The sequence below is a fragment of the Carassius auratus genome, chromosome 19 (assembly GCF_003368295.1).
Source record: "Carassius auratus strain Wakin chromosome 19, ASM336829v1, whole genome shotgun sequence".
NCBI classification, from domain to species: domain Eukaryota; kingdom Metazoa; phylum Chordata; class Actinopteri; order Cypriniformes; family Cyprinidae; genus Carassius; species Carassius auratus.
In genome coordinates, this window is record NC_039261.1 from 6,226,295 (window position 1) to 6,248,551 (window position 22,257).

Here is a 22,257-nt window from a genome sequence, read left to right on the forward strand (position 1 = left end):
CACACACCATTTAACATGGCGAGCATTTGCTCTTGGGAAAAAAAAAACGTCCCGCTTTTCCGAGTCGAGGTTGATTGATTGATTGAATGATTTGTTTCAGAAGGCATATAAATAATATTCTGTTTCACCTCATAAACGCTGTAAACCTAATGACATTTTCCTCTATGTACAATGAATATACATTTTTACGTATGTGACTGATATGTCTCATACTGGTAATTAGTCTTTCGGGAATCAGCATTCTTTTGCTTTTAGCTTGCAGTTAAATGCAAGATTTTGGCCACTTGTAAACTCTACAATTTGCCAGGTCTAAAATAATAGAATAAATGTTGCAGGATGTCATGACACTTTAAAGAACTTCGGCTGTCTGCACACCAGCAACATCGATGGAGTCAGTTTGACAGTTCGATTGTTGATATGTGCATGTCTACGCCTGCCTACCGGGTGCAGAACTTGATTCCTCTTTGACAGCACTCAATGCCCTAGTTTAACACCACACAACACAATACAGTATCAACCAGCAACTATGTCTGAAATAGTGTGCAGTACATTCTGTGAGATAGCAAAATGCGTAGGCGACATCGAATGGAAATGTTCCTGTAGAGTTCATGGAATAAAATGTGTGCATGTACTGATAAAATCTTGAAACATACAGGGTGTTTGTTTGTGTGTGTGTAGATGTACACACATTTATCTATCTATCTAGAATCTATATTTTTTATTTTATAATAAAATAATAATAAATCTGTCTTACCTGTTTATATATCTACATTTAGATATATCTAAATACAAAAGATTAGTGGCCTTATTTAATAAGTTTTATCAGGTTCTAGGATTATCCTTCACTGAATCCTGGGAAATGTAGGCCATGGCCTTGACCTTTCATGATTTTATCCTGGTCATGAAGACCAAAGAGTGAACATGTGTCACGCACTGATAAGTGTGCATGTGACGTCTATGTGTCTGAGGTGCATTTTGGACTGAAAAAAAGTTTCCGTGCATGAATAGCAAATTAGCAAGCCTTGGTCTGCACACCAATAAGCAAATGCATGTGTATGTAAAACACTTGGCCTGGAAAGAGGGACAAGGGATTGGTGAGTGGTGAGGTAAGGAGGGGGATGGGGTGGGGGGATTAGAATCCCGGTGAGACAAAATGAAAGGACTTGGGAGAAAAAAAACAAGAGAGTGATGAAAAGACGAGAGGAAGATGGACGGCCCTCTCCCTCTCTCTTTATTTGTTCTAAATAAACCTAGTTTGTGCTGGCTTGTGCACGAGCCACACAAACCACACTCTCTCTAGGGGTACAATTTTACATCCCCCTAATTACAGTGGGGTGTAGCATTTCTTATTGCATCCTGCCAACGACTGTACGCAAATACGCACACACAAGGTCACGGAACGAATGAGACGCCCATCGTTAAGGCCCTTATTAAGTTCATTAAGCGCAGTTGTGATCATTTACATTCACTTCCAAGGCGATAATTCACTAAAAATAGTTTTTAGTTTTACACCTGGAAAGTGTGTTTTCCTTTAGTTGCGTTTTATTTTCAATGGCAGATGTTAAAAGGCAGCTCATTACTCTTCTTTTCTCCTTGAGAATAGAGAATAATGACCTCTTCTGTACGACTGTCTTTCACATGGTAGTCTAGTCATGGAGACCTTGTTAGCTGTCAAGAAAGGTACCTACCGGTATTTACTATTACAGTCTCAGACACACACACACACACACACACACACACACACACACACACACACACACACACACACACACACACACACACACACACACACACACACATTCTAATGCTTTCCCAGAAGTCTACAGTCGTACTGAAGAGAGTATAATCAGTATTGCAGTATAATCCTCCGTCTGTGTGTGTCCCCAAACTGTCCCGAAACAGCTTGCCCTATTTTTCTTCCGACAAGCTCTCTTACTCCTTCTCATTTACATTCCTAGAACAATGCAAGTCCCCCCTCAACCCCCCCCCCCCTTTTTTTTTTAAAGAGCCCTGAAAAGTGACTGAATGTAGGCCATTTGGTGGCAGCAAGTTCCCCTCTCTCATTCCTGAAGCTTCTCTCCACCCTGAGAAGGAGTTCAGTAGGGTGCTCGGCGTGCCTTCAGGTTAATCTGTGGAAGTAGCAGATGCTGGTGATCATTAACCCGAGAGAACCTCCTAAGGTCTATTTCTGAGTTTTGCGCCTTAGCTTCCTTGTTGTACCAGAGCAGTGAAATAAGAGAGAGACCGAATTCGCTGTGTCGCCGCTTGTCTTCACATTTTCCCTCAAGTTTATACATTCTGGGTCTGACACCCTCAAAACTCCACAGACGGCTGGGTGGTATGAACAGTAGAAATGTCTCAACCATTAGCTATGTCGTTTATAGGCTATATATAATTATACAGTCCTGTAGACTGTAGACGTTTAAAAGTTTGAGGTCAGTACAAATTTTTTCTTTTGAAAGATTTGTGAAGAATGCAGAGAATTTATCAAAAAACAATTCTATTTAAAATAAATAGTTACTTTCTATTAATCAGAAAATACTGAAAAAAATGTATCATGGTTTACATTAATAAGTCTTAATTTATGTACCGAAGTTGAACAAATGTCTTAGGGTTTGAAATGACAAGAGGGTAAGTAATTAATTACAGATTTTCATTTTGGGGTGAACTATCCCTTTAAAGCTGTTTCTGTACATGTTTCTGTTACATGTTATGTAATATATAATACATTTTGGATTAATATTTTCTTGCCAAGTTGAAATTTATAGTAATATATACTTTACTTTCAAACATCCATAGATTTTGGTCATACTGCCCACTTCTCAGCAGTCACAATCATCTCTGCCATCTCTAAAAAAAAAACACTTTTTCTGCTTAGACCTCCACGACGCAAGTCGCCATGTTCATTCCAGTTGAAATAAAGTATTTTGTGAATGTTTTTCTTCCTCACATGGATCCCGGACCACCTAACACCTGTACTGCTAACAAGTATGGCTAAGTTTGTTCCTGCGTGGGAGAGCCCCTAACCTATCTAGTGGAATAAATGAACACATTCATCCAGTGCTGAGTGGAGCTCTGTCCCCACCACAAACCAAAAGCAAACAAGCCCGAAGCACTGTTCAACTGTTCGAGACCATTTCTTCAGTTTCTTCTTGGCCGTGTCTGTTCCTTTAAGGCCCACGGTAGATTTGATACACATTCTCTGTGGTAGTTTAGTGGCCCTGTAGTTTTCCTCCCTTCATTTCCCATATTTCTCTCCACCCAAATCTGTTTAATTGCGTTGTGTCTTGCATGTGTTACAAACCTATTTAGAAAAGCACAAAATACGCTTAAAGATTTATGGTTTGATTCACAGAACAGTTGTGCACAATAACTTGAGATAGGATAGATTTACTTTTTAATATAAATGCATACTCCATTCATATAACACAATGGGCCTCACTGATTAAATGCAAGCAAAACAAATTTCAGTGTAAACTGTAGTAAAATTCTGCCTTATTTTCTTATATAAGTCTATCAACTGCATACTTTAGATGCAATATATATATATATATATATATATATATATATATATATATATATATATATATATATAATAAAAATATATGATATGAAAACAAAGTTTCCATATAATTTTAAAAAAGTATCCTTGAGAGGAAATAAGTAGTATTTTACAAATAAAAAAATATGATATGAAAACAAAGTTGCCATATAATTGTAAAAAAGTATCCTTTTGAGGGAATAAGTAGTATTTTATTTTAAATTTTTATCTTTAAATAAATCTTGTTATGTGCATAATTTAAAATAATACTTAAAAGACATAAAAATTATTTTTAGTGTCACACTTCATTCCAGTCCATGTAAGAATACCACTTTATGAGCACATTTTACTGACAATCATGGGAATATTCACTTGATTCATATTTGATGTCCTGTAAAGCTTGTCTGAGCAAGCAACAGGAACCAAGGGAGGCGGGGCTTAGCGAAGGATCACTTGTCGCATTCATTCTGCTCATGTTTCTTGATTACGCAATGTTGAAAAAACGAATAGTTACGCTAACATCAGCAAGTCAAAATCTCTTTAAACACATTTATGATGTACAATACCTCACATATATCATCCTCAAGAGCACACTTGATACATTTTCAGCATTATTCACTCTTGACACTTTACCCTTTTATTACATAAGTAACCCACACCCTGTAGTAACCGATAGCTGTATCTTGTATTTAACACAGAGGAACCTGAGTTCATAGCCCAGGGTGTAACTGACAAACTCCACTGAGTCACCGAAACTGATCTCATAATGGCCATCATTCCTCTTAAATCCTCAAGGTATTAAGTACAGAAACTCCCTGTTGGCTCATTTACGTGACTTACCTCTCATACTCCTGGTTATCATGGTCACACCGCGCGTCCTTGTGCTTCTCCCAGTCCTTGCCGTGGCGGCACGTAGTTAGTGAGACGATGTCCTTGCCATTGTGGATGTGATGCAAAGCGTTGCGAGTGTCTGAGCCGATGCCCGTCAAGTAACGTTTACCTTTAAACATCAACAAGTACTTCCGTCTCGGCGGGACAGTGTTGCGAACTAACCAGCCCCTTTCTCCACCCTTCTGAGGGTGTTCTTTAGAGAACAAAGGGATGGAAATGTCAAAGCCCGGTCGGAAATGTTCCGTATTCAGGCTTGCTTTGGCCAGGATAGCCTGGCCCACGTTAAAACCCAAGTCCTCGGTGTAGTTGGGCCAGGTTCCGGAATAAAGGTTGAAGATGACATGGTTCCGCCCATCATTCCAGAGCGGGTAACCTCGAATTCGCTCGTCCATGTTGGGCACAAACTGCGTCGAAAGCTGATCCCTGTCCAGCGTGTCGATGCCCAGCACGAATAAACATGCCTCTCGAGGGTCTGACGTGAAATACCGCGACTCCGCGACTGAGTTGAGGATCTTGCGGTAACTCTCAGACACCCGTTCGCCCTTCTCCGGTGGATAGATGTAGACCCGAAAGCCGCTCTGTCCTTGACATCGGGCGAAGTCAAAGCAGGTGTCCATCCTGCAGCGACTGTCCTTGTAGATTCCGGCCCATGACTGCCGCCGCTGCTTTGGAGAGTCACCCTGACCCCCATCATTTTGTAGCTCGGCCTGGTCGGTGTAACCGGGGAGCAGGTCCCGATCCAACCAGTTGGGCCAGGGCCGCACCACCTCCCCCCTCCTGTGGGTGAGGAGGCCCAGGAGCCGTTCCTGCAAGCCACCCCAGTAATAGAGTAACAGCCAGCAGCACGTGCACAGGCCCAGAAGCACGTACTTCTTGCGTGCCTGCATGAGGCCGTCTCTCTCACCCTCTGTGCTCCAGGGCTGTCCCGGGAGCTTCAGCAGGGGGGAGACGGGATGGACAGCATGGGCCGAAGCTCCAGCATAGCCCCAATGTCCACTTGTCCATCAGCAAAATCCAGACACACGAATGCGCTCTTTTTCTCCTTCTCGGTTGTCTGTTCACAGGACAGTAAGCCCATGCGACAGAAGTATGTGTGTGCTACGCTGTCGTCCGCTGGAAGTGATACAGTGCAATTTCTCCTCTCTTGGTAGTCCTTCTCTCTGCATGGCTCAGTGAATCCCCTCTGCGTTACCCTAGCAGAGAAATTAACAACACACTTCAGTACACAGCCTTCTGTTCATTTATATCAGTACTGCCATGAACATAAACTCTTATCCCATCCAACACCCAACAGATTCAAACACATCAAAACATCAGTGAGCAAGCAATGCATCATGGATGGCAGCACATTACAGTGTGAAGGGACATATTTCAGGCATTTTTTGGAAAGTAGTGCACTGTGGATAAAAAAAAAAAGAACATTTATACCAGACAATATATGTACAGTGCGATTTTTGTATGTAATTAGGCCAGTCAAATGTATGATTATCACTGCATTAACTAATGAAATGTCCAAATTGCTGAATGCACATATATTTATTCAAATCTACCTAGACAACAGTTAAAGTTTTTAAATTAAAAATTAATGCCTCAGAAATGTGAAGTTAACTGTAAGATAAAGCTCCTAAAATGCCACTTTTTTATATTTTATTTGTAATGCAATACAATTTCTTCATTTGTTTTGGTGAAATCCTGCGTAACCGTGTCTGAAACGTATAAGTCTCATACACTTACATCATTGATAGTTCGTATAGAACTGTTTGTTTTAGACCCTACTCTGAAGTTCCCACACATGGAGTTCCTAGTTTCTGCAGTGCGAACTCATCAAAAAGCACTATCTACTTCCCCCAGTAGTTATAGGAAGTATGAAAATGTTCCACCGATGCGAAAGCCTCTTATGATTCCCATTCAGCCTGTATATATAAAAAGCCAGTTCACTGTTTGAATAGGGGAAGTTAAAAAAACAACATAGTCCAGTGAGCTTTTGCACAACATCAAAGCCCTCCACGGGTGCGTTATCAAGTGTCTCATCACATGCCCAACCCTGGTGGTGGGCACAAAAAGACCGGTATGAGGCCATGCTTGATTTGAAATTAGTGTATTTAGTCTTGTGGTCTGAGTCGGTTCTGCTGTTTTCTAACACACACTGGTACAGTGTTTCGAGTGCACCAGAGCAAAAGTGCAAAACATGAGCTGGGGAGCGATAGCATCTACCCTTTGCAAGCTCCAGTTGAACGGAGATGAAGGGGGTGAAAAAAAACAGGCACTTTGGGAAGCCTATATTGAAAGTGAGTGCCGAGACTGTATCTGATGCCAGTTAATCTAAAGGCAGATTGAGGTTCTTGTTGGATTGTTTGTTTGCTCTGCCGGGAAGCACGCAATGGTTTTGAAGGGGAGGTGTTTGTCAAGAAAGTGCCCTTCTTTCATCAAAGTGTGTACCTGTCTCTGTGTGCGGCGTATCACAGAGAAGGTCAGTGTTTCTACTGCCAGGCAATGCACAAAGACAGCTTTCAGGTCTCACCTGGTTTCCTCTTCACTCTTCCCTTTTCTCTTCCTTACTTCTGCCTTTCTGCTAAATTCCCCTAGAGTTTCTGTCTTATCTCTTTAAGCTGTCTGACCACTCTCTGACCTAGCGCAAAGTAATCTAAATCTTTTAAAGAATATAGAGGGGCCTGTGTGTTGTTATGTGAGTGTGAGTATATGCTTATGGTGATTCCTCTTATATGCATTAATAATGCGTGACAGATACTGAATAAGAGGTAAAATGCAGTATGCTGTTTGTAGTGAACGTGTGTGAGATCACAAAGCTAGCGTAAGATTTGCGTGCTGGCATTTTCAATGTAAAGCTCCCTTCACGAAACACTGCAGGCTAAGCACATATTTGTCGGGAAACAGATGCAGAGGATTACATTACAAGCTGCTCATTATTAATGCATGACTCCCTTAGTTAGGACATTGATTTCCCTTCTTTTCTTTCGTTTGGCTTTTTATGCCTCACAGGTGAAGTTAAACTCAATTCTCTTTTGAAAATGAACTGCAGTTAAGATTTCCACTAGCATGACGTAAGAATCACTCATCCTACGCCTAATGCCAGAATCAACCTAATAAATATAGGACAATGCAAATTTGGATGCAATTGAACCTGGGTTTTGTCTCCCTTACTTTTTCATCCATACTATAATAAAAGTAAACAAAAAGATAATAAATAAAAAATAAGAATAAATTATATGCAAAGGTTTGGAATAATTAAGATTAAGAATAATTTTAATGTTTTTATTGTTTTTACTCATGAAGGCTGTGTTTGATCAAAAATACTGTAAAAAACAGTAATATTGTGAAATATCATCAGAATCTAAAATAACTTTGTTTAAAATTGTTTACAATTTAAATTTTAATATCATTTTTATTAGAGTAATTGCTGCTTAAAATGCAGCTTTGCCATCACAGGAATAAAATGTATATATATATATATATATATATATATATATATATATATATATATATATAAATAAAGCAATTATTTTGAATTTTAATAATATTCCACAATATTAATGTTTGTACTATTTTTTACACAGAAATGCAGCCTTTGTGAACACTAATGATGCCTTTCAAAGAAAAAAAACCTAATTATTTTAAACTTTTGGCTGCCAGTGTGTATATAATTTGTATTATTTATTTATTAGAATTGTATATTTTATATTACATAATTTTATTAACAATATTTATCTAAATAAATATCTATACCAACAAATGCTTTAGTAATATTTATTAAACATTTTATTAGCATATCATTATATAACATTATAATACATTTTTATATATAAATATTAAAATCTTGTTATACATAATAACTGTAAATGTCAAAATGATAAACATATATATCTAATATATATATATATATTCTTTTACATCCGGATTATGTAATCAAATTCCAAATATTTCTTCATTCCACAAGCCTGCATCCAGCTGACAGAAGGTTGGATCGACTGGGAGGGAGTGATCAGCTTCAGCCCTAAAGGGACTGTTTCTCTCTCTCTCTCTTTCTTACACTTCCTTGCAGTTTCCTCCTATCACAATTACTTTTTATTTTTCTCATTCATCAATGCTCTCGCTTTCTTTCCTCACCGCCACTGTAAGTCTCTACCACTCTGTCTTTCCCCGCACCGTATATCAGACGGGCTAGGGCTCCAGAAACAGGCTGCAGGCAGTGGAACGAGATCGAGATGTGATGGCATATTGCTCAAACACCATGACAGGAAACAGCTGAATAAGTGAACACAGCCTTCTAAACTTTGAGTGATCTGTATTCTGGACACTTCATTAGCTTTTTCAGAACAAGTGTTCTCCGCTTGTAAAGTCCCTGTGTGAGGGGAAAAACTACACTAGTGTCTTTTGGCAATGGATAGTGCATAAGGAGAAGGACAGTGAGCAGGTGGATGTAGCCAAGAGGCAGCAGTTGTGTGCATGGTGAGTTAGTTTCCTGAGTTGTGCCTGCTGCCCAGACTGCTCCGGCCTGAGCCGTTTTCTCACATGACGAGTTTGTGACAGCTGGACATAGACCTTATCTCCTCTGGCCCATCTCCCTTTACCGCCAATAAATCAGATCTATACTAAAAAGCCTGCGAGGAGAATGTGTTTTCCTTCCATATATAAATTACACTCTATATGATTACATTTCGGTTAGCTTTAAAATGTGAAAAGTGCGATTTCTGCAATGCTGACCTGCTAATTAATGTCAGGTTTTTTTTTAAGTGCTCCTCAATCTGCCATTGGTCAAACAAATAGATAGTTCTGTCCTAAACTCACATCATTGGCTGAACCTGTGTTGCTATGTCGGACTGTTCGGGTTTGTCAAACAAACTATGCAATACACATTGTATTTACAGTTTTTTGCAAAATTAACCCAAAAAATCATTTCAAAGGTGCATATTAAGCTAATAAGAGAAATTATGTATATACATAATATATTGTGAATAAAATATTAATATGATTTTTAAAAAATATTTTTTGCAAATATGTGTCATTTTTATTTGGGAGAAATTCATATTTTTATTCAGCAAGGATGGATTTAATTAATCAAAAGTGACAGAAAGGCTTTCTTATAAAAAAAAAAAAAAAAGCGTATTTAAAATAAATGCTGTTCCTTTGAACTATGCAGCAAATTTTGTACTTATCAAAAATATATCACGGGTTCCACAAAAGCAATATGCATTGCAACCATTTTTAACATTGATAAGAAATGTTTGCTGAGCAGCAAATCAGCATATTCAAATGATTTCTCAAATATAATGTGACACTGAAGATAATGATGCTGAAAATGTAGCTTTGCCAACCGAGGAAAAAAATGACATTAAAATATATTAGAATTCATAAACATTATTATAATTATAATATTGAAAATATTTTAAACAATTTCCATTTTTTACTATATTTCTGATTAAATAAATACAGGCAAGCTTAAGAGACCTTTTGGATAAGTGTAAACAAAAAATAATATTCCAAACTCTCGTAAGGTAGTGTAAATACCGTAGTGGTATATTTACTATTACTTATTCTTATTCAGTACACCACTTTACTTGAATACATTTCCCTTGTGTGATGTTGTTCTAATAATTTGTTTAACACATCCACATCCTTAACCACAAGTTTCTAAATCCAGCTCATGGGATTTGCGTATTCCAGCACTAGGCCAATGTGACTAGTAGCTAGCGGCTAATATTCAAACACAAAAAATATTCTTCTTACAGAAGATTCTGTGATTTTCCTCCTCAGCTTAGCTTCAGCTGCCCTGAATTGCAACGTGTAAAGAAAAGCTAGCGGCAGCTGATGTTGGAGAAATACAAATAGTGTGGTAAGGTGGGTGAGACGGAGTTAAAATTAAACACGAAACTCTGTCATTACAGGTCAAGGGAGAGCGACGGCAGAGCCGAAGCCAACGGCCCAGCCTAGTTCTGCTGCATGTTTGCGGTGCTGAGACTGACCCATGCTGAGCTTGTGGTCGAGCCTGCTGGGACGTCAGTCTGGCTTCGGCTCAGATGGGCTTTTGCGAAAACACAGACCCAAATGACTAAAGTCAGTGTAATTTCAGAATAGGAGATGTTTATGAAAAATCTGACATGATGTTCTGCAGTAATCCTTACGAGAAGCCAGGAAGGAAAAGAATTATAGGAAGACGAAGATGAAAAATTGAGGGCATGGAAGTTGTTTCGTTTAATAACCGTCTTGTGCTCTCTGGTGCAAAAAGGTGCAATATGGTTATTAAGCTGGCTACGTTTTCTTGAACACCCGCTGCTACACTCATGTTTTAATTTATGGACAACAGTAATTACCAGCAGGCTTGATTAATTATGTCTAAACAATGTGCTCCTCACGCACATGCCTCAAGGGCTAATTATCCTAACAAACAGGACAGACTGGGACAATTGGAGGTTATCAGCAGTAGTCATAACTGCATGACTGAACCAGCTAGAAATCTCAACAGCTTTAAATGACAGCTTTCCTTCCCACAATGCCAGGCTATTCATTCCCAAGCCCCTCCTCTCTTTTACCTTCCTCTGGCCCAAATGAAGTCATATACATTTTGTTATATGACGCCATGGAATGAGTTATGAGAACCTGTCAAAAGGACAGAGATCCCTGCCATTTTTGCGTCCCCTCGCGGTTTTCCTGCTCTTCCAACTGCACCACAGGGGTGGACGCTTCATGTCACATGGCGCTCACATAATGGCACAAAAATCAAATGAACAACAACAACAAAAGATCTATTCAGATTCCAAGGCCAGTTGTATGTGTTAGTTTTCTTCTAAAGCGTCTGGAAGCCTTTCAGATAACTCATCTTGTAAAAACCTATTACTGCTCTGACACAGATTTGTTTTAGTTTTGTTGAATCTTAACCACTTCTTGGTATCTTGGGATCTAATTAAAAAGACACTACACTCAACATTAAAATGCTGTGACGGTCCGGATACACCTGTGATGGCCGAGATGTCTAACATGTCTAATTGGCAATCACAAGCTCTGATCTACTGTTTTCTTCTGGATACAAACTACAACTGCTAATGATGCATTCTTACAGAAAGTCATAAAATATTGTGTATCTATTTCTTACTGAAATACACTTATATATATATATATATATATATATATATATATATATATATATATATATATATATATATATATATATATATATATATATAAATCAAATCGTTTTTTCACATTTAAGTCTATATTAAGTAATATACTTAGTTTGTTTACAATAAGATCATTTACATTCATATATTATTTTTGATTTAATGTTACTCAGTATATATATATATATATATATATATATATATATATATATATATATATATATATACACGAGTTTACGTTACATTTCTATTTTTAAATAATACTTATTTAAATTAAATAAAATGAAATGATATTTGCCATTTCTAAATTTGCACGTTTATTCTACTCTTGTGGCTTGTTTACCGTTATTTCGTGATTAAAGTGATTAAGTGCGTTACCTGTTCTTATCGCGTTGGTCCCTCGTTATGGCTGCATCCTCCTCCTCATCATTACCCCCTGCCGAAACTGAACGCTTCCTTCTCTCCTTTCTCTGTCAAATGGCCCTGCTTGTTTCACTTAGCACAATATTACGTGATGCAGTGACACACATGCCACATAGTCCACCCCTGAACGGAGTCCACAAGCGCCGTAGACACCTCGGCTGTTTTCAAACCTCCGTCTCTCTCTCTCTCTCTCTCTCTCTCTCCACCTCCTCCTCCGGAGCGCGTGTGTCTTCTCGCTTTACCAGCTCTACAACCTGATTGAGTTACAGAGCGGCGCGCGCGTAATATCACACCTCCTCCCGCGTGCCCTGCCTCTCTTCCCACTCTTTAATGATACAGAAGCAGATTTAGGCAAATATTAATATTCCATTGCGGGCTACAATTATCCTGAGGCTGGTTTGTTTGAGTTATCGGCTTCCAGACAGTAATAGCTCATCGTAAGAGGCGTTGCTCCGCTATAACAATGTGGGTTTCTTACCTTAATTGCGCGTCAGATCATGTGGATGAATGAAGAGATGAGACTGCCGCCTGTATATGTAGTCATTAAGCACACTGAAACGCCAGCAGCCACGTTAATATTTTAGCGAGCTGGTGGATGAGAGCTGTCGCTGCCTTTTGTATGAAATATGACAAGGAAACAATGGTCGCAGTGCCCTTGGGGTGGATTGCGAGCGGCCGCTAAAATTGAACTGAAATAATGTGATATTGATGATAAAAAAATAAATAAAAATATCACACACAACACATAAGAGTCCAAGAGCTATGCAAACAGTGCGATGCAGAGGGCACAATGTAGCACCCTTATATTCTGTACAGTACGACAGTACCTCACCCTGAACTTCAGCAGAAGCTCAATGGTGCACTCCGCAAATCCCGTTCAATCGCACCCAAATCACCGCGTTCAGATGCTTATCCCTCTGTCCATACTTCAACACGTGAATGTACAGGTGATGCGTATGGATAGCATCCGATACAGCATCAGTTTATAAGGATACATTGTTCATTTTCTCGCATCCACAACATTCCAGTCGACCCCGCCCCCGGCGCTCGTGATTGGCTCAGAGACTCGGGGTGCCTTTGCACGAGCTATATTTAAAGTAAACAGGCGCACATCTGGCCAACGGTGCGCGTCACTGTCGCCGGAGGTCGCGAGCCGACGCTGTGCGGTGAACCAGAAAAGACCTTGACGACTTGAAGGTTGACAAAGTATTTATCCGAGTTTAAAAGGGAGTGATCTTTACATGGTTACGATTCAGGATTTAAGAACGGGAAACGTTATTTGGTTTCTTTAAATGATTCCTTAACGGACCCATTAACGTATCGTTCAGTATTATTTCTCCAAAAATGTTTGGAAAACAAGAAACATATTTCTTACTGCCTGAAAGAGTCTGTTGCCAAATTTGAACAGATTTAAACGGATCCGAATCAGATAACTATAACATTTTGCAAAAGAAAAAAAAATGTTTATGGGCTTTTAAGTGGCATGAACAGACTAATATAAATTACCACAATACTACAATATTCGCATGGTAAATTCAGTAGAAATACTGATTTAGAACTCGCAGGTGCAAATCTTTTTTTTTAAATGTAATTTTATCTGTGCGGACATCTGTCAAACTACTGCCATCTTGTGGTCAGAATAAGAGCTCACATCACTTGTGACCATTTATGAAATAAACAGTTATGAAACAAAAATAAAACAATAAAATAAATATTTGGAATTTATTAAAATATTTTGCATTACATTGAAATACTGAATCATCAACTTGCAGCCCACTGTTATCAAAACAGAAAAATGCAAATTGCCTTTTATTAACCCTATGTTATTTTTGACAATTATTTATTGCATTATTAAGTAATTTTTACTTTTTAATAACCATCCAGTAGATTTGATGATTGATCATTGGGCTTCTGGAGTGAGAAGGTACACTTTCTCCGTCATTGAATCCAGTCCCCATGATTTGTGCTTTTCCTCAAAGGCATCTACAGACTCTATCAACTCAATGTCACATCCACCTCCTGAAACATGACACATCGCTAAGATTATTGGATACACTTATTTAGAAAAAAAAAAGCTCTATAATACATAATGAATGATGAAAACACCCAGGTACAAAATAGGTAAGAAGACATGTCAGAACAGTGACCAAAACTCACCAAATAATTTTTTTACATCCTCTTCTGATACAAAAAATGGTGGACCTGTATTTCAAATATAGCAACAAATATCAACTACTAAAGACAACACACATAAGCTTTATAATCACTAAAAATAATAATTAATTATTCCATTCGTTTTCCCCTTTAACATTACCTTTATAAAGCTCAGGATTATATTCCAGTGTGTCCACCAGATACCTGCAGTCGTTGTTCATTAAGGACATAAGGAGAGTAGCATACCTTGGAGATGAAGGGAATATGTATTTACATGCAATCCCACTTAAATAAATTATTAAATAAAAGAACATACGTTTTTTACTAGTTTAATCCTTACTTTTGCCTGTCACATGGGTTTATAGCCACCAGCGCTCCTCTATCCCAAATTCCTCCAAACTTTCCTCCAACATCACTTTATATGGACAAAGATTGAAAAGACGCAGAGGCATTTAAAAGCATTTCATGTGACATGTTTTATCATCTAAAGTTAGAAAGTATAAAATGTACCTGGAGAACTTGTATAAGTCACACTGATAGATGGAGATCTTTCCATCTGCACTCTGAGGACAAGGAAAATGCATTAGGTGAGTGGGCATGACACAATGACATCACGCTGTCTACTTCCATTAAAGAAAGCTAAAGCATTGTGACAATCTCACAGTGGGAGTGTATTACACTGAGGGGCATCGGAGGAAAATGCCATTATAACAATACATATAACAGTGCATATACCTATGCTTAACCTCATTCATTTCTAGTTATTTTAGCTGTACAAAAATGTGTCTGTTATATGCTCCTTTATATTGCAAACTGGTATTTGTAATTATACTATTTGAATTAATTATTAGAATCATAAACAGATGGTTTGTGGCAGTAAACTTTTGAACATCATCTAATTAATCAGAAGTCTTGGACATTCAAATGTCTTGTATCTATGTGGAAATATAAGGTGGATAATAACTCAGTGTATGATTTATGGGCACTATAATCCTTTAGGGCTTATTTTATCATTGGTATTTTACCTAGCAATCAGTATGGATGACAAATGCAGGACCTTTAGATACCTTGAAAACCTTTGCTCCGGGAATGGCTGGTACTGGTTCTTCATTAAAAGTGAGATTTTGCTCTGCAAAGAATTGTTTGATTCCTTTTTGAGAAATTTCTACTCCAACAACTGTGTGACCCATATCAGCCAACCTGCGAAACATTTTTGCACATTTTATGGAAGAGCTAGGAAGATTTGAAACATTACTCATTAAACACAGAGAGACTTTTGACCTCATACCATTTCATGTCTACAGCTTTTCCGCAAAGTGGGAAGAAGAATCGAACCTCCTTTCTTCCGCATACGACTTTGTCCAAGTTGTTTTCCAGCAAACTATCAAAAAGGTACAAAAAAATAGGAAACTGAAACAACGGAAGTAAGATATTTACAGTAAAATAATAAATTGATACCACTGTGTGATTCCTCTACACATTTAGGATCATTATTCATAAGCAACACAGGATGGAGTCTAAATCATGGAGCTCAGTATTAGTATGCATGATTAATGATAGAATAGCATAGTATTTTGTATCATCATTACTGTTATTGATCTAAATCAACTGTTGAGTTGATTAATGACACTATTTTATGTTTATAGCTGCTTCACAGAAGAATTTAAATGTCTTATATTTGATTTAGTATCACTGATTCTGTCATTTTCCTGTTTATCACAGTGAAGCTGCTTTGAAACAATCTGTACAGAAAAAAAGGTGACTTGACTGTAGTGTTTGTGGAGACTAAATATGTGATTACTTGTGCACTGCAGATCTGTGAAAACCAGTTCTTCCTTCCTGCCACCTGTCCTCCCACTCGGACAAAGCCATCACTCGGTTTTCCTGGACAGACATATCTTCTCTTCTCTTCTCTTCTCTTCTCTTCTCTTCTCTTCTCTTCTCTTCTCTTCTCTTCTCTTCTCTTCTCTTCTCTTCTCTTCTCTTCAGGGTAGCAGACAGTGGCTATCTGCAAATGATAAAATGCAACTAAGCACATAATTACGCATAGTTAGGAAATCAAAATAAATAAGCTGATCAGCATCTTAAAAAAAAAATTAGAAAAATTCCATTGTTGACGTCATTGTTGATCTAATCAAGCTACTGTGGCCCATATTTATTTTATCAGATTCATCTGTCAAGTTGAACAAGTTGCATAACATGCACTTATCCTCAAAAAGCATGAACAAAACAACAAAACAAATCTTATGCAAGATAAAAAAAAAAAAAAAAAAAACTGTTGGGATTACCGACACACACACCAGTGGTGTTTTAAAATGAGGAGGCAGTGATATATATATTTAAATATAAATGTTACATAAAGTGAACAAATATATTTTTATTTTGTATTTATATATGTATGTATATATATATTATATCTATATATATATATATATATATATATATATATATATATATATATATATATATATATATATATATATATATATATACACACACACACACACACACACACACACACACACAAAACAAAAGGCAGTAACAATTTTAACAATATTCTGTAAAGTTTACAATGAGTTTTCTTTAGTTAACTACTTTAGACATGAACTGACATGAACTAAGAATAAACAATAGCCTACTTCTACAATATTTATTAATCTTAGTTCATATTAATTTCAACATTTACTAATTATTAAAATCAAAAGTTGTTTGTTAACCATAGTTTATGCACTGTGAACTAACAATGAACAACAGTATGCTATTCTCATAACTGATGTAAACAAAGACTAATAAACGCTGTAATAAATGTTCATTGTAAGTTCATGTTAAGCTAATTCATTAAATGACATTTTATTGTAAAATGTTACCAATATTTTTATTTGTAAACTGATGTTCATCAATTGTTTTAATTAGTTATCTTATTTCGGGTTTTGTGATGAAGGCCCTGTAAACACTGCCACAGACACAAAGATATATCTTTCATTTCATCAAGCTAAATACTCACTATAAACTGACGCAGTCGTCACGATTTCAGACCATTTCAAATTTTATTTTGACGTGACAAAGAAGTGATATCCAAGCGGGAGAGTTTTTTACTTACTTTATAATTAGTTAATAATGCCATTTTCCTCATTCAGACCGAGAGCTCGCACGAAAACAAGGGGCAGGATTTATCGCAAGAACCGATCACATCCAACCTTAACCAATAATATCCAATTATAGAGTGATGGAGGTATTGCCTACTCTCAAGTGATTTTCCCCAATTCATCTCAATGAGCCTCCACAAAAGTCAAGGCACACTTTAAGGTCTCTTTAGTACGACGGTGTTTTAGTGCCATATATATATATATATAAAAAAAGATCATTCTAAGATTACGAGAATAAAGTTGAAATATTTCTAGAATAAAGTCATATAAGGCCTACTACGAGAATAATCGCAATATTATGAGAACAAAGTTGAAATGTTTCGAGAATAAAGTCGAAATATTACGAGATTAAAGTCGAAATGTTACAAGAATACATTTTCACATAGCCTATTTGGAATTTTCACAAAGAGAAAAAAATTCATTTTTATTTTTATCTTTTCGCTTTGTGAAAATTAATTTAATGAATTGTTTCACATAAATACAGTAATCTGATCATTAAAGAGCTTGAAAAACATTATTGTAAGACACAAAAGTAGGTCTATCAAAAGTATGAATCTTATTACTATTGGGTGGCTGATGCACTACAAATAACGAATGCAACGGAAGATATGAAATATTATTTCCAAGCATTCTGTCCCCACGAGTATGACACATGGTATGAGTTCTGCTAATAATCCCACATATTTATAGTGTATTTTTAAAAAGTGTTAATTAAGAGAGCTACAACCCCCCTGAAGGAATGTCGATTGGATGTTTGAGCTGATGTTAAGATAAAAAGTTATTCCTGTTCAGTCTTTTAATAAATCGCATATTCTTGATATTAAGCTCCGACGCAACAATATTCAAATCAATTTCAAGTATTTCGCCTTAATTCTCGAAACATTTCGCCTTTATTCTCGAAACATTTAGCCTTTATTCACTAAACATTTTGCCTTTATTCACGAAACATTTCGCCTTTATTCTCGAAACATTTCGCCTTTATTCTCGAAACATTTGGACTTTATTCTCGAAACATTTCGCCTTTATTCTCGAAAAAATTTCGCCTTTATTCTCGAAACATTACGCCTTTATTCTCGAAACATTTGGACTTTATTCTCTAAACATTTGGACTTCATTCTCGAAACATTTAGACTTTAATGGCGAAACATTTCGATTTTATTCGCGAAACATTTCGCTTTTATTCTCGAAACATTTCGCCTTTATTCTCGAAACATTTCGCCTTTATTCTCGAAACATTTCGACTTTATTCTCAAAACATTTCGCCTTTATTCTCGAAACATTTCGCCTTTATTCTCGAAACATTTCAAATTTATTCTCAAAGCATTTCGATTTTATTCTCGAAACATTTATACTTTATTCTGATAATATTTCATCTTTATTCCCAAAGGATATCGACTTTAATCTCGTAATCTTAGCATTTTTTTTCAATGTGGCACTAAAATGCCGTCGTATTGTAGAAAGTCAGTGGACTGAAGGGAGGCAAGCTTCCGCTGTAACTTTACCTGTAGGTGTGAGTGTTGGACAGTGTTACTTCATAAAAACGAGTGACATTTAGACTTTTAATATCATATTTAGTCATATTTGTGCCCTTCTTTTTTTGTAATATCGATTATTTTCTCATCCGACTTTTTGATGAGAGACTGCCTCCATTGCCTCCTCGGAGGAAACGTTCCTGACACACACACGCACAGACACACACACGTTTTAACACCTGATCAACTTGTATAATCACGATCACAAAGCATATATCATGTCATCTTTGAATTGTTACTCTCTCTGTCCTATCCTCTATGCTCTGATTCATAACAACGGGCGATCACCGGCCAACTGAGAGAACTCAATTTTTATCTTTTATGTAACGTTAGTTATGTTTTTTTGTGTTCTTGCTGGTTTTATTATTGTTGTTTGTACAGCAGTTTGGGCTGCATTCTTTGCAGCAGCGACGTGCTTTATAAGAAAACACTAGAACTCAAAAGTTCAATAAAAGCATAAATGTTGGAAACACAAAACAAATAGGCTAACTTAAAAACTTCGTCACTTCAAGGCAGTTAGCTTAGTCAGGCAAAATACATTTAAGAGGAATCTGCAGCAGTCACTGTAAATTTTTGATAAGATTTCAAATCCGTTACCTCACATTTCCAATTCAGTAACCAACCGAAAAACCGCTTCAACATCAAAGTCTATCTCAAAGTCTTTGCTCACATGCACCGGTTTCATAACAGGAAGAGTTTGTGCGCAGTGGGCGTAGCTTCCCGCACAACGTCACACGCAGTTCTGGCACTTCCGTTTGTGGATCAGATGTCGCTAGGATACCGTGGACGCTCCCGGTTCTGGAATTAACAGTAGCCTACTAGAACAGTGAATCTATTGAGTGAGCCTTGCCAGAATCGCTGACTGAAACGATAGGAATTCATGCTAATATGGTCAGGACTGTTCTACAAAACAATTTCAGTACTATGACTAATGACTATGAATAGACCGAATATGTTAGAACAAGCAGCCCTTTGCACTAGTAATATTTCAGTTTTATTAACGTTATATGAAAACACTGGAAATATTGTAGACATTTCTAATTTCCTTGTCCAGTGGTCAAAATAACATTGCAATCTCACAACGGGGACAGTAACGTTTTGTGCTTTTGTTAAATAATAGTTACAACAATAAAAAAACAATTACAGTTAATAATCATAATGATGTTTGTGTATCAAGCTGTCCCTAATTGTTTTAAAAAATCTAAATATTGGCATTATATTGGTCAATATGTTTTTATTGGAATAAAATCTATTTGTATTTAATATCTTCATACATGTCTTGGTGTACTTTCACCATTATTTAGGATTTAATTTAACTTTATAAATCATTAGTATGAATATCTACAAAACCAAATAATTTATGTAAACAACATTATTATTAAAACTGAGTAATCCTGACGGACAAATCAAACATTATGTCAGTCACACACACACACACACACACACACACACACACACACACACACACACGTATATATATATCTTTAAAAAACAAATACAATTATTATAAATTTATTATTACTAATATTTATTATTATTATTATTATTATTATTATTTTAAATAATTAGTTGAGCTAACTTTAAAAAGAGCTATGGTCAAGAGAGAAAAATAAGGTCTTACCCATTTCCCCCTATTCTCCCCTTCCTCTGGGCATTGGGACTGGAACAACGAAACAAGCAGCCTGGAGTTTATATGCTAAAACATTTAAAATTGGAAGAGGTGTCATGTCTTGTTTACTGGTATTTTATTATAATGTTCTTTAAAAATCTTTCACTATTTGGTAAGGTTTTGCATTTATTTATTTAGTTTTTTGTATAATTTTTTTTTGCACCAGCAAAATCAGTACTTTAGGTAGTACTAGAGGCAAAATAAATAAATTAATTAAAAAAAAAAACATCTGCATAGCAAGAGCAGTTCAGAAAGCATCTGTAGAATTTGCAAAAGTTTTCTGTTTTCTAATGTTATAGCTCATATGGTTGGCAGACATCAGGAAATAATTATGGCTTAATAACTTCATTCTCCTGGCATGGTGGTCATTATGCAGGTCTTTGATGTATTATTCTGAGCAATTGATTTACTCAGTTTCATTTTTCAAAGGAATACTGTGAGCCTGCTCAATTGGATGCCTTTAAGACCTCAATAAAACTCTAACAAAAGGAATGTGTCACGATTCAGGATGTTAAATGTAGATCCGTATACTTTGCTACATAATGAAAACAATATGAGCCATGAAAAATGGTCTTTTTCCCATAACCAGGATGATTTAATATACATTTAATGGGTTGCAGTGGCAGCAGCCTGTTTGCTACAGGAAAACGACAGGCTTCCCATTCCTCTTCGTTTTATATCTCTGCTAAAGTATACGTTTTCTTTTTTATTCTATTTTATTTTACTGTGTATTTTATTTGAGGATGACTTTTATATCTGCGTTCTCTTAATTTTCACTTGTTTTACTGATTTCTTCCTATGTGTTGTCTAATATATGCACTTTTTTTTTATTCATTCCTTAATAAAAAGTACATTTTAGTTGCTGCTATGTTAGTGCAGCTGTATGATTCCAAATATATTTTGCCAAAATTTTTGCAGGAGCAAAGATCTGGATGGGTTTCTTGCCAATCTCCTGCTCTACTTTTCGTGCTACTTTGAAAAAAACCTGTGGAGGGAAGACCGAAGTCTCTCATGGGGTGAGTTTGAATTTGGAGCCAGGCATGAATTAAAAAGCATGAAATTATTAGAGTAGCAGTGCTGAATTACTAAAATGTCACAATTAAGATGTGTATGTACCCTATTCAATAACCTAACACAGCTTTTTAATCGTATTAATCTGTGACGATTGCATTAACAGCATGCTATCCTTAACCGTCCTGCTCTTTCAGAGAGGACACCGAGAGGCAGATGCATGGAGGAACATGTGCTAAGGTGGAGCTGGCACAAAAGCAGTTTGCCCTCTGGCACTTCAGGCTACTGCTGGGGATAAATATGCCTCAAAATCACCATATGGCTTTTGACAGGTCAGAACAGCTATTGATACCATACCTTTGAGATCAGTTGTGCGTGTTTCAATGCTTTAATGAACAGTGTGATGAATGAGGAAACAATAAGCCTGATTTATATATGCAGGATTAAGGTATCATCCACTTGCTGTAACAGACAACTCTACGAGGTATGTGCAGGCCATTTGACCTTTGTGATTCATAAAGAATGTAAACCTTTTAGAGGTCTTTGAATATTATGTAATTGAATATAAGTAGCCATCACCTGCAGTTACAAGAGTTTCATATATGGTTCCCATGATGACATTAGTGTTTTCTTTACCTCAGTGTCTCTACATATGTATTAATGTAGAGGTTTTAGAAGGTCTGTCTTAACTCTGTGATATGTTGCTAGTAACGTGATAAACTTCAGTGTGCAAGTAACTTCAAGTGAAGATTTATGC

At 36.7% G+C, this 22,257-nt stretch overlaps 2 protein-coding genes across 7 annotated transcripts in view; both read right to left on the minus strand.

Moving 5' to 3' along the window:
• The window catches only part of LOC113119245 (exostosin-1c-like), a 46,333-nt gene extending 33,315 nt beyond the window's left edge, over positions 1 to 13,018 (minus strand). The window contains exons 1-3 of one of the 4 annotated variants that reach the window (XM_026288550.1): positions 12,467 to 12,785; positions 11,944 to 12,313; positions 4,382 to 5,625 (exon numbers count right to left, since the gene is read on the minus strand). In XM_026288550.1, the coding sequence (XP_026144335.1) occupies positions 4,382 to 5,319 (938 nt within the window). In that variant the 5' untranslated portion in view covers positions 5,320 to 5,625; positions 11,944 to 12,313; positions 12,467 to 12,785. Of the gene's footprint in view, positions 1 to 4,381; positions 5,626 to 11,943; positions 12,447 to 12,466; positions 12,786 to 12,820 lie in introns of those variants that run through there. The other 3 variants (XM_026288551.1, XM_026288552.1, XM_026288549.1) reach the window with 3 other exon arrangements.
• A 678-nt stretch (positions 13,019 to 13,696) lies between these two features.
• LOC113119247 (probable thiopurine S-methyltransferase) lies at positions 13,697 to 19,558 on the minus strand. 3 transcript variants are annotated; one of them, XM_026288553.1, is made up of 9 exons: positions 19,418 to 19,558; positions 15,944 to 16,146; positions 15,431 to 15,523; positions 15,210 to 15,342; positions 14,653 to 14,705; positions 14,483 to 14,557; positions 14,303 to 14,388; positions 14,146 to 14,190; positions 13,697 to 14,007 (listed from the first exon to the last, which is right to left on the minus strand). In XM_026288553.1, the coding sequence occupies exons 1-9, from the start codon at positions 19,460 to 19,462 to the stop codon at positions 13,889 to 13,891; spliced, it is 852 nt and encodes a 283-aa protein (XP_026144338.1). In that variant the 5' UTR covers positions 19,463 to 19,558; the 3' UTR covers positions 13,697 to 13,888. The 3 variants fall into 3 exon arrangements, with proteins under 3 accessions (XP_026144338.1, XP_026144339.1, XP_026144340.1); XM_026288554.1 differs by having other exon boundaries at positions 13,805 to 14,007; positions 15,944 to 16,150; positions 19,418 to 19,544; XM_026288555.1 differs by having other exon boundaries at positions 13,805 to 14,007; positions 15,944 to 16,170; positions 19,418 to 19,489.
• Between the last annotated feature and the right edge of the window lie 2,699 nt (positions 19,559 to 22,257).